Source organism: Ambystoma mexicanum, chromosome 11 (genome assembly GCF_040938575.1).
Source record: "Ambystoma mexicanum isolate Mex_15411 chromosome 11, UKY_AmexF1_1, whole genome shotgun sequence".
NCBI lineage: Eukaryota > Metazoa > Chordata > Amphibia > Caudata > Ambystomatidae > Ambystoma > Ambystoma mexicanum.
In genome coordinates, this window is record NC_090934.1 from 1,260,325,789 (window position 1) to 1,260,339,050 (window position 13,262).

The following is a 13,262-nucleotide window of genomic DNA, read 5'->3' on the forward strand; positions in this document are numbered from 1 at the left end:
CCCGGACCGGAGCACAAAGCTCCGGTCAAGCAGGTAAGTGGGGAGGGAGGGGCTGGAGAAGGGGTATGTGATGTTTTGGGGAGGGGAGCGGGGAAGCAACAGGGAGAGGCTCCCTGTTGCCTTCCCACAATCAAGATGCCCCCCCCCCCCACCTCCCTGTTAAAGGGCCTTGGGTGGCTGGAAAGAGTGTTAGATTTTATGTCTTTTTAAAAACGGTGAATATTTTTTATTTGATGTAACACAATGTTTGAAAACTTTGCATGCATTATTTAGAACCATGGGCGAGTGAATAATACATTCCTATTAGCTAATTTGCAGGCTTTACGAGCTGATATAGTGCGAGGTTTTCGTATACCCTGCAAATGTCAACATATGTTTATTCGCAATGAGTGCAGCGCCACCTCTAGGCCTATCTGAAAATGACACTACATTTTCTTTGTTCAAATCAGTGAAATTAGGACAGTCCATTTGAGTCAATTCATACATTCCACAACGCCACCTAGTAGCCTTCGCTGGAAGTTCATATCCAGTTTTGAGCCACATCAGCAAGGCATTCTGGGTATGAAAATTCACCTAAAGGCATGAAAGGGATAATTTATTAAAAATAAGCCTGAGTTATATTTTTGTCGAGGGAATATTTTTCAGTTTCTTTTAAGTGTTTTTAAATACAAATAAAAATGTAATAGTAAAAACAATTAAATCATGTAATATAACTTTTGTGTGTTTATGATTGGCCATGGGTTCTAATGGGTTCTCGGCCACCACAATGCCAACACTGGAACAGAGTATTATGGAACGTGTGAATGCTAAACTCTAAATTAAATGATGATTTCACAAGTATCACTACGTGTTCAGGGCAAATCAAGGGGACTTGGGTCATGATATGATATGATAGGTTATTTATAACGCGCTTAATACCCAGTGGTTTCTAAGCGCGGACCCGGGGATAGAACCGGTGTTGACCCGTGTCGTCCTGCTTCCAAGGCGAGCATGTTGCCCCTAAGCAGGTAAGCAGGTAACCTCCCGAGAGGTTGTCTCGATCCCATAGGCGCAGGACTGTACGTACCTGGAACTCTCGCAGGATGGTGGAAATGTTGGTTTCATTTGCAAGGTTAGTCAGAACCTCCAACTGTGGGGGGTTTAAAAAAGAGCAGAAAACAGAGTCATTAACTGGAGAAGGCAGGAGGCGTGCACAGAAGAAGAAAGGACAACGGCACACAATGCAGTGATAGGAGGGTGTCTCGTGCACTGTACAACTGATAATTATGAACACAATTATTTGTTATGCTTTGCAAAGTGGCGACATGCCTGCTTTTATCTAATGTTAAGCATGGTGACATGCTGAAGGGCGAGCACAGAAGGTGCATGAGGAGCACTGAAGGGGAGTAGAAGGAGATGGGGGAATGAAGGGAGGGTGGCAGAGGGAGAAAAGGGGACATGGGGAGGGAGAGGATGTGAAGAAGCATATTCATTTATTTTCAGTGTTTTGTGCAGCGTCATAATGTCTGCTTAAGGCCCCTCTAGATCACTTTAAAATCCTTGAGCAAGGGCACCTTGGAATAGTAGGAAAGGAAGAACAAGTGGGACGTTAAAGGTACCCTAACACCCACAAGTGCCCAGAAGCAGCTCTGCGTGCATGTGGAATGCTACAAAAACAAATAAATAATGAAATAGTGTTGCTTGTTGGGCCCGTCAGAGCACCTTAAGACACTATACAATTACGCAGACACAACAAAACAATGAACATTTTTCCATGTGATAATGTCGCAGTCAAAAAGTCACCAGGCAGGCGACTTTTTTTTGTCCTGATCCCTAAAATTCTTTCCCCAAATATTCTAGGAGAGATATCATTATTATAACCTCCAATCCTGGAGTATTTGGGGAAATTGTTTGATTGTCCCATGGTGCATTTTTAGGGAAATGTCGTCACCAGGTTGCCATTTCCCCGGCGACATTATCGCTGGATACCCTTGACACTTCCTGGCCTACTGAAGAGATCTTGCCCCATTGATTCCATCTCCTCAATGGAGGCTCTGACCAGAGGTCGTAAAATCGAAACACTGCTGCAAGGATCTGGTCATCAGTTTCCAGTGCGTAGTCCAGCGCAGACTGATGCAGACAAATCCAGGTTACTGCTTTTCAGCCGCCACTTTCCACCACAGCCTAAGGTGTGCAAGCAGGAGAAGCCTCGCCACACTCAACAAAACCTAGAGAGTTGGGGACAGAAACAGCTCGCCCCCTGCAATGTGTGGAGTGAGCCTTCTCTCTCCAAGGTTGCCCTGGAGTCTCACTTCCATATGAAGCGTCTCTCTTATCAGATTATAGCAGCTATTTTGCAGATGAACCTGGTTTAACTCTCTTTTAGCAGCGCCTTGTAGCAATCGTTTATGGTTAATTTTCAGAAAGGATGGTAGAGACATCTCTGCGGGGAACTAAGCATTGGTGTGCTTTTTTGGCAGCGTTAACACAAATTACAATTTTCATCCTTAAACCTAGTCTTGTCCAGGGCTTAGAAGCTCAGCGTCCATGAGTACAGAAATACATGACAATATACGATAAATATATATAAACAATTCGGCATACCTTCAAAACCTTGATTTGAGTTGGGTCGGTCGACCGGATATAAAAGCTTTTCAAATAAGGCTCAAACATCCCCTGTGGGAGAAACAAACAGCGCTCAGGTGAACTTGGGTAAATGAAACAAACACGGACAAAGAAACCGACGTGCAGACAGATGTATGGGAACCAGCACATGTCTTACACAGCTTCTTCTAACCACAGAAGAACTCTAGGGCAACTGAGGGCCTCCTATGCTTCAAATACAGTCATGTTTTGGGGGAATGTGCAACACTCTCCTCTTTCAATTACAACTCTGTGCCTTCTGTCCAGCCAGGCGCCTCTCCCCTCTTTCTCATGGGTTATAAGCCCATTTAATGGTATTGAGTTGATCAAACTCAGAAGAATAATGGGCCGGGACCGCCCTACTGCGGGATTCAAACATGTGAAGTACATACAGGTCATCCATGTTCAAGGCCATCACTTCACTCTCGAGCTATACACTCCCACACTCTGCACTTGATCTCAGCAACAAATCTTTCCCTACTCTATGAAGTAGCAAGCCAGCTCTCTCTTCCCTTCCTATGAGGCTCTCGCTGATATGGGCGCAAGGCCTTGAAGCGTTGGAGGAGCTGCTGCACAGAGCGGCACAGCATGGGTGGCCGTAGGGTTAGCTATGAAGTAGGGGTTCCCATCTTCCTCCGTCCCACAATACAAAAGTAGCCAAGAGTGAACCCAGGTATCCCATGGACATTAATCTGCCCTTTACTGGAATCGGTTTGTCAAGGGAGCCAGCTCTAACCCCCCCCACCCCTGTGTGTTGACAAGGCACGTGTGCAATTTAAACACTTGCTGCAGAGTTCTGTGGCCAACATGACATCACTGGATTGAATCCCAGCCGAGCCGACTCAGGCCTTCACCCTTCCTGAGGTTAGTTCTATGTCATATCATCGACAGTCATTTTTACGACGGGTGTTTTTACGAAAGCATTTTGCCGAAAAAAACTGATCGAAATGTAATGTTTTTTTTCTTTTTTGGAGGCCCCCCCCAAAGCCTCCTCCCCACCCATTTTCTATTTTTAACTGTGGTCTTGGTTCCCAGTACACTCCTGCACACGGAGGAATAATGTAGTGCGGGTTGCGTGGGGGTTGGGGGGGGGGGCAGTACCGAGGGCTCTATCAGTTAATCATGGGCTGAATTTGCGAGGTTCTTTTCAGAACTCTTGCCACCGTAGACAAACTGGAAAGAGCACTTTAAAAAAAATGGGGCCAAACGATGCATTCAAATTATTATTATTGGGGTATGTACTGACCGCCAAGCTCGTTTTGGGAAGCAACTGAGGTCTTTACAAGTCACAGATGCAGGGACGTGGTGGAGGTAGCCGAGAAACAAGGGGGACGGGAGAGGGCGGGCAATTAGGCAGCAAAGAATCTACAAGCAACCAGGGGAGGAAACAGCAGGGAGTGGAGGGTGTGCCCATCTCAGTCTTAGGGGGAGCCATTCTTTGACAAGGAGGGTCTGGGGCGCCTTTTAGAAATGTCGCAGCGAAGGGGCGAGTCTGGTGTTGATGGGGAGGAGGTTCCAGAGTCTGGGGGTGAAGACAGAAAAGGCCTGTCTTCTGGCTCTTTCCTTCTTTCAAAATGACACGCGGAAGGGCCTCCCTATTCCAAGTCACCACTGGCAGTCAATATCGCGAGTGCCGCATTCGCTAAGCAACCTGGGATCTGTTCACAACAATGATTTGTGTGTAAAGCCACATCAGTTTAGGTTGACTAGACGGTTCATCAGTTTGACACAAATCTAGACCACACCTGTGGGCTGCCGTTTAAGGCCTGTCCAAGTCAGGAAGCATCTGTAATGATTTGGTAATCTTTACGGCAAACTTTGGTAGCTTCAAGTTGACATCTTGGTTGCTTGTTGTTAATGGCCCATTAAAAGTAAGAACATGTGATCCCGTTCCTAAGCTTACAGGACAACGTTGCATTGACTCAGCTGTGCAGAACATCCTCACTGGTAACTAAGGATAGCCATTCCTAGTCAGGAACTGCACACTCTACTGTCTGGGACTATCACTCATTGCCACACGCACCACAGGGAACCAGAAGAATTCACTTCCCAAAGTGCACCAGTGAAAAGAATCAAGTCTGAGAAAGCTGGGGCTGCGTGACGTGGACCTGTGTGGTTAGATTGATGGGAACTAAACGTCTCTCTCTCCTATTCTTCCGCACGGCACGACCTTGGAGCTCGGGTCAGGTGCACAACAGGTGCAGTGTAAGGGAGACTGGCACGAAACACTGCACTGGAGAAGCAGGGGGCTTGGCTTTCCACATTACTCAACAGAACAGGATCACCAAATATCAGACTCACAAACATCTATCAATAACACAGGCCCAATAATAGCTCACCCGTCTCTTGATGGACATCGTAGCCACGTTCTGGAGAACCACGTACTGCACCTCACTGCTCCGGAGGAAAGAGACAAGAGAAGCGAGCATGATGTTAGCATGTTCGGCCATGCACAAGTCTAACAGACACACGCAATACCCTCTTGTACCGAGCTGAACTCTAAACATGCCTAAAAAAAGTGTCATGTGCTTCATCACCCCCAAACCAATGTGGGCACCCCTAAGCATCGTCTGGTGTCAAGATGCTCAAGGGAAGTGGGCGAGGGGAGAGAGGTTATTTTGTCTATGGACGTTTTAATTAGTTAACATCTGCTCGAATGTGGCTATAAATTAATATAAACCCATCTGTTTCAGATTTGTCCCCTCTCTCTGCTGCCCTGGTCTGGGCCTGAATGGTTTGGAGCACCAAGATGCCTCCAGGTGTACGTTGCGCTTTAGAAGTGTACTTAACATAACATAGAAATATATTTTAAAACATTTTTTTTTAGATCCCAAAAACTCATGGCTATTTGTTCCCACGCGAATATCATTGCATGTTACAACACATGCTCTTTTTCAGCTTTTCCGCAAGACAATGGCTGATTTCTGGTTCCCCGTTCTTTGCAGAGGGCACTGTCCCAATGGGAAGGATGGAGTTACATGAGGCCGCAAATTCCAAACGTGGACATTTAAAACAAATTAAAATGGTATGCTTTCTTTCTTTTTCTCAAAGGCTGCAGTCCCTTTAGTTTGGTATATGGTCGCCTGTAACGCAGATAATGGGGGTCATTACGCCCTGGCGTTAAGGGTTTAACGGCGCCGTAAAAAGCGTCGGCACCGTTAAACCCTTAATGCCTGATTACGAGGTCCCTTTGCGGCTCCCGACCTTAACGGCTGGTCTGGACCAGCCGTTAAAGTAGGGACCCGCAAGGGGACTTCCGAGGTAATTACGGTACCGCAAATTGCGGTACCGTAATTACCGCCTTCCCCAGTCCCATTGAGCCCTATGGGGTAAAAATGGGAATGGGGAAGGGCCAATGGTAAATGGGGAATTACCGCCCCGCCAACCTTGGAATGGGGCGGTATTTCCCCATTTACCATTGGCGGACTCGTTACAATACCGGCAGCAACCATGGTGCTAATAGCGCCATTGGTTACGGCCGGTGTTGTAATGAGGGCCAATGATATTTCAGCTTGGGGGGGAGCGTCAAGTATCATGTTACACAATCACCTTCCAAATATGAGGCGACCTAATGTGAGCCTGCAAATGCCCGACCGCCCCAAAGTTTCACATGGCAAAAGTTGATTAAAAAAGGAATAACTTCGTTTTAGCGTTAGGAGCTTTGAGTAATAATAAGTTTTAAAACATAAAAAAACAAGGCAGAATATTACCCCCGATTAAGGTCTAGCATTTTTGCAATAGGGACAGAAACATGTTGGCATTAGATTGGAATACACTTGGATATCTACTATTGTAGGAATAGATATGAACAGAAAACGTATTTTGTTGAAATAATCTGGACATGTGGTGTGTGATTCGGTTAATAAAATGTGAGCTTTTTTTATAGAAAAAAAAATACAAGGCAGATTTAGAGGGGAAAGAGCGAAATGTGAGGAGCACCGTTTAAAAAGTACATTTCGTCGCGCACATGCCCCTCCCCCCTCAATCCCAGCACTCCTTCACAACGGGGCCAGATTGGCCGTCTGGAGGACTGGTCCAGTTCTGTGCCGATTCCTTCTACCCACGTGGAGCTATAGACGGCAAAACATTACTGCCTGGCTGCAGCTTGAGCCATGCAGTCACACTGTGGTTTGCATAATTGATATCCCATTGAATTTCACCTAACAGTTGGTCATTTATGCAGTTGAACTATTTTCCGAAAATACTGTTCTAACAGGGAAGATTAGCTAAGGTCATTTTTTTAAAAAACAGCAACTATTTCTATACTTGAAAACTAGTATTGGCCTTTGGATTGCAGGGGTGACAGGTCACTATTGTGGCGTTAACACCCTGTTCCAAAGTAGCTGAAATGTGAAAGTAAGAAAGACCATTTGAGCCAAGTCACACATTCCACAACGCCACCTAACAGCCATCGCTGGAAGTTCACCTCCAGTTCAGAGCTTTCCCATTTCAGGTAAAAGTTTTTTTTCAACCCTTTGTAAACCCACTATAACTTTCTTGGTGTTGTGAAAACATTTCCAAATGCTCCAACCACAAGGCTGTCTGGACTATACTACACTGATGATCCCTAATAAGGGTGAATTCAGGTATGTACTTGTCCTGGCAGCCTTGCAAATGTCTGTCTTGGGTTGATTAAGCTATGTATGAAGTAGCACTGCCCTCTTAGACAAAGACCATTTCCTGCAGAATAAGTTTGCATTTGGGCTAATTTGCAGTTGGAGTCTCAGTGGTTCTGGGACGGCCTGTAGTAGTTGTTCAAACTTGTGCCACTTACGGCAACCGTAACTAGCTAACAAGGTTGTATTTTTGGCAATTCTTGTTTGGTACGCTGCAGAGGGCGCTACCTTTCTCCCATGTATACATCTTTTTTCTCTCCTTGTCTGGCGGAGCCTCTGCCAACGCCAGGGGAGTAGTAACTACCAGAGAATGTGGTTTGAGCTGCCCCCCAATGACAGGGGGTCAGTGGGTGCAGGCCTGAACAACTTTTCTATTCTTGGGTTGACCAGTCTTGTAGGACTAGGTGTTAAGAGGGATGGTTGAATACGTCTCTGTATTGATTGCAAGAGAGGTATGAATTGGGTGGCTGCCTTTTTGTCCCCCAGGATGTTTTCCACAAAGTCCTTATGGGCTTATGTCTCCTAAGTGTCAATGTTGAAATGCTGCAACACCTTCAGTAACAATTCGTTATACTGCAGTTGGTTGTCAACTGGCGAGTCTGCAACCGGCTGGCCCTGCTGGTCGGGTGACTGTACTACATAAATGTCATTATCGTCATCAAAGCAGTACTGCTCTTGATCCTGGCTATAGAGATCCCCCTGAGACTCTGCTTGGTCATAATAATATGGGTCTTGCAATGGGTCTTCATATTGAGAGCCATCTTGGGTGCCAAGGCCAGAGTGCCTACGGCAGAGGTGCTGGGCTGTGGCTCAAGGCAGGTTTTCATGGCAGGGGTGGCTTGCTGATGCCCCTGGCTGCGAGGCATCTCTGAGTACAGTTAACTGATCTGGGTGTCTGTCCATGAAGTCCACGAAAGAGGACGTTCGCCCTAAGATCTTGTTAAATTGTTTTGGTGAAAAACGACATCCTGGTGGGAAGGCCGAGATGACAGGGCCCTGGGAAGGGGTGACATCTTTAGTAGGGGTGGTTTTTGTGGGAAGGCTGTCTTTATGGCAAATAGCCCCAGAGAGGGTATCTAAGGGAGTGGAAAACTGTCTTGGTGGCCTCAGGAGTTAATGGCGTCGATATTTTGTGTCTTTTCTGCGACCTAGCCTTTAGAAGAGATGCGCCAACATGTTTTTGAATTAGGTCTTGTATTTTTTGCGTTTTTTTTAGGAGACGCCAAGAAGCCCTTTGAAGCCTGTTCTTTGGCGTGCGAAAGGAGGGATTTTTTTATATGCGGTGCTGGAACCGACATTTTGTGTCAGTTTTCGGGAGCTGTCAATAGGTGAAAGGGTGCATGATGGCCCCACAGGAACCTGAGGCTTTAACCCCGGTCAACGCATGGACCTCGACGCACGACAGTGTCTTCGAGAGTCGGCCGTGGGTATGCTTTAGCGTGTTTATGCTTATGTGTGCTGTGGCCACCACGTGTCTTCTTCATCACAGGACCACCGGCCTGCTGCTCGGAGTCGGGGGGCCTGCAATAGGGGTCCAGACGGATCCCGATCGCCCTCAGCGTCACTCATGACTTCGTAACTGCTCTCGCTGGAGTCTTCCGTCAGGTATATGGAAGCTTCGGCCTGTATAGAGTGAGCGGCCCAGTGTTTCGTTCGCCGATCTTTTAGGGTTTTCGGCTAAAAAAGCAGGCAAGATTTACAGTGCTTTACAAGCGTGATCCCTTGGGAGACAGTGGTTGCACACGCGGTGCATGTGTTTCCACAGAAATTTTAGAAAGGCAAGAGGAACAACATTTAAATGGGGTTTTCTCCATTATGTATAAACAAGGCAGTTGGGCGAAAAGAGAAAAAAAGGGGCTAATAGGATAAACATTCTCTAAAAGGAGTCAGTATAGAGAACCTCCCCCCTCTCGCTCTACTGTACTGGGCCAAAGCCCGAAGAGGCCCGTAATGCCATGGCTGGGCGTCGATCGATCAGAGAAATTCTACCAATATAAAACTTTAGTAAATTAAAGGCATCGGCCTAGAAGAGAACTGCATTTGCGACCGACTTCGATGGTGGAAAAAATCCATCTGAGGGACCTCGACGCGTGAAGGACCATGGGTACAGTACACGTCACACTAGGGATAGTATTACTAATCACGCCCTGTCGACGTCCGTTTTCAACAAATCATGTAATACTCCAACTTCCACTAGATGTCGGACTATACAGAGCACGTGATCTAAGTAGATCCACTAGCTCCAGAAATATATATATAAGCTGACTGCCAAGAGCAAATCCTTGGAAAAGCTAGTGGTATAAAGACCTGTCCTGAATTTCTACCTTGTAATAAAATGGGGAAATGTAAAGATATACTAGATATAATCCATCCCCCCCACCCCCATGAACGTTCTTTATAAGTACGCTTTAGGCTAGGAATTCTGCATATTGCTTGGTACACCCTGACATGGTTAATGTTAAGATCTGACAAATGCCCCCTTTGTCAATCAGCAAACAAAACTCAAACCCATTTTATGTTAATCTGCCTAGTTACGCTAGAGCTAAGATGTAGGTACTTGAACGCTTTATTGATTGAGTCAAGGTTAAGGAGTACACAAAAAGTTTTTAATGTGCACAATGGAGTGGAAAGTTTTGCCTCACCTAGGTATGTGCATCGAACCTGGTTATTAAGAGGGAGGTTAGTGGGCACTTCTTAAATTACATACTGGGAAGAGTTATGAGGCTGCAAGCTTACTCTGCTCATAGCAGGAAATGCAATTAGAATGATATTAACTGTACATAGACCCACTTTTAAGTTTTATATGTAATTTTAAGATTGAGATGTATATTGAAATATCAATTTTCTATAAGGCACTATTGTGAAGAATTGTGATGAATTTCTATTCCAAATCAAGCTACATAATGAATAAAAATGAATATAATAGATTTGTGAAGCAGCTAAATACCATGCATTGGTATATGTTTTATTGTGACTATGCCATTGACACCACTGTCACCAAACCTGACATGAGAATGCATTACTTACCGTAAAAGCATTTCTGATGATTGTATCTGCTTAGATTCACATGCTGTGCATAGGTCCGACATCCAGTGGTCACTGCGGAGTATTGCATTTTGTTTTTCGTAGTCGAAAAGGGGACGTCGACAAGGCGTGTCTGAAACACTATCCCTATAGTGACGTGCGTTGTACCCACAATCCCTCACGCGTCGAGGTCCCTCTGTTTGTATTTTTCTGCCCTGAGGGAGCCTTCTAGACGTGAGTGAGTACAGAAAAGAGAGAGAGAGAGAGATATATAAAGGAAGTCTATGTTCCTTCCATCCGAGCGGGGAGGAAGGGCGGGCGCATGTGAATCTAAGCAGATACAATCATCAGAAATGCTTTTACGGTAAGTAATGCATTCTCTTCTGATGTTTGTTAATCTGCTTAGAATCACATGCTGTGCATAGACTAGCGAGCAGTACCCGGAGTTGGCGGTGGGTTATGAGAAGGAACAGTAGAGAAAAGGTGTCGTAATACTGCCTGTCCCACCTGGGAGTCAGATCTAGAGTGTGTATCTAGACAGTAGTGTTTTGTAAAGGTGTGCACAGAACTCCAGGTAGCCGCTTTGCAGATGGACTCAAGGGGAACATTTGCAATGAATGCTATGGATGCCCCCGTGCCTCGAGTAGAGTGTGCTCTTGGCCTAAAGGGCAGTTCTCTCTTAGCAAGAGTATAGCAGAGAGTGATGCATTGAACAATCCATCTAGAAATAGTGGATTTTGAAACTGCATCTCCTTCTCTTCCTGCTGCCACCGAGACGAAGAACTGATTAGTCTTCCTCAGTGGTCTGGTTCTTTCCATGTAGAACATGACCGCTCTGCGTACATCTAGTGTGTGCAGAGTCCTTTCTCCCAAATTGGAAGGATTTTGAAAGAACGTTGGTAGTTCTATAGATTGGTTTACGTGGAATTTAGAAATAAATTTCGGAGCAAACCTAGGGTGAGTGCGTAGAACCACTTTATCTTTGTGAACTGTAACGAAGGGGTCTAGAATAGAAAGAGCCTGAAGTTCACTTACTCTCCTGATGGAGGTGATAGCTATTAAAAAAGCAGTCTTAAGCGTGAGGTGTTTAAGAGATGCTTTGTGCATGGGTTCGAATGGAGAGCCCATGAGTCTGGTAAGTACCACATTAAGGTCCCATCCGGGAGCTGGGTCAGCTATCGGGGGGTGTATTCTCTTTACTCCCTCCATGAAGGCCTTTATAACAGGGATCCTCCACCACGACACTTTGAGTTGGGAAGTGGTGTATGCAGAAAGTGCAGCTAGGTGGACTTTAATGGAGTTAAACACTAGACCTGAATCCAATAGGTGGGTCAGGTATAGGACCACATGTGTGGGAGAGCAGTCAATAGGGTTGATGCTTTTACTCCTGCACCAGATGACAAATCTTTTCCACTTGCTAGAATAGCAGTGGCGAGTGTTCGGCTTTCGGGCTTCCCTGAGGATGTCCATGCATCTTTGCGGGAGTTGTAGATGTCCGAACTCTATGATCTCAGGAGCCAAGCTGCTAAGTTCATGTTCTGGGGGCATGGATGCAGAGTCCTGCCTTTGTCCTGAGACAGCATGTTGTACGGGCAGGGGAGTTTTACTGGGGGGGATAGAGACATCTCCATCAAGTGAGCGAACCATGGTTGTCGTGCCCACATTGGGGCCACTAGTATCATGGTCACTTGTTCCTGGTGCATCTTGTGCACCACCTTGTTGAGAAGGGGAGTCGGGGGAAAAGCGTAAACAAATTTCCCTGACCATTGCATCGACAGACCGTTCCCCTTGGATTGGTTCTGGGGGTACCTGGAGGCGTAACTTAGGCATTGTGAGTTTTCCAGGGTTGCGAACAGGTCTATATCTGGGAATCCCCATTGTGTGAAGACGTCGAGGACGATGTCTTTGTGCAGGCGCCATTCGTACTCTTTGGGCAGGGGGAAATCTCTGCTGAGACTGTCTACTAGCAGATTGAGTTCCCCGGGTACATGTAGTGATAGTAGGAACATGTCCTGTTTGAGAGCCCACTTCCATATATTCTGGGCCAGCTTGGACAGGCCTGGAGAGTGGGTGCCCCCTTGCTTGTTGATGTAGTACATGGCTGTGGTGCTGTCTGTAAGGACCATTACTGTTTTGCCTTGTAGGTGTTCCTGGAAGGCTCTTAGCGCCTTGAACACAGCTAGTAGCTCCAGTAGATTTATGTGTTTGGATGCTACGTTCGGAGTCCACACTCCGTGAGCAGTCTGATGGGATAGGTGCGCCCCCCATCCTGTGAGGGATGCGTCTGTGGTTAGAGTGGCTTCCGCCGCGGGTGTGGCAAAGGGTTTCCCTTTTTCCATGTTTTCCTTTGTCCACCACCGTAGCGAGAGAACTAAGGCCTGCGAGACCACAACTAGATCCTCCCATAGTCCGCTGGCCTGACACCACTGGCTGTTGAGCCACTCTTGCATTGGGCGCATGCGCAGGCGCGCGTGAGGTACCAAATAAATACACGACGCCATCATTCCTAGCAAGCGCATTGCCTTGCGTACCGTCACCTCTCGACCGGTTACATATTGAGGGATTTGAAACAGCATGTTTTGGACCCTCTCTTTGGAGGGGAAGACGAGGCCGTCCTTTGTTTGAATTAGAGCCCCTAGGAATTGCTTGATTTGACTGGGGTCTAAATTGGACTTCTTTTCGTTGATGGAGAAGCCCAACTGGAACAAAAGGTCTACTGTCTTTTGGGTATTGGAGAAGCATGTTTCGTAAGAATCCTCTGTTATGAGCCAGTCGTCGAGGTAAGGGTAGACTGGGATGGACAACCTGCGCAGGTGGGCCGCTGCCACTGCCAGCACCTTCGTGAATACCCTTGGTGCTGATGCTATGCCGAAGGGTAGCACTTTGAACTGGTAGTGTTTGCCCTCTATCATGAACCTGAGGTATTTTCTGTGCGTTGGCAACATTAAAATATGAAAGTATGCATCTTTCATGTCCAATGTTGTCATGTAATCTCCCTGA

General features: G+C 46.4%; 1 protein-coding gene across 5 annotated transcripts in view; it reads right to left on the bottom strand.

The window, feature by feature from the left end:
• AP3B2 (adaptor related protein complex 3 subunit beta 2) overlaps window positions 1-13,262 on the bottom strand; it is a 533,172-nt gene that overhangs the window by 210,055 nt on the left and 309,855 nt on the right. For all 5 annotated transcript variants that reach the window (XM_069624707.1, XM_069624706.1, XM_069624708.1 and 2 more), the window contains exons 10-12: window positions 4,962-5,016; window positions 2,584-2,655; window positions 1,067-1,129 (exon numbers count right to left, since the gene is read on the bottom strand). In XM_069624707.1, the coding sequence (XP_069480808.1) occupies window positions 1,067-1,129; window positions 2,584-2,655; window positions 4,962-5,016 (190 nt within the window). The remainder of the gene's footprint in view (window positions 1-1,066; window positions 1,130-2,583; window positions 2,656-4,961; window positions 5,017-13,262) is intronic.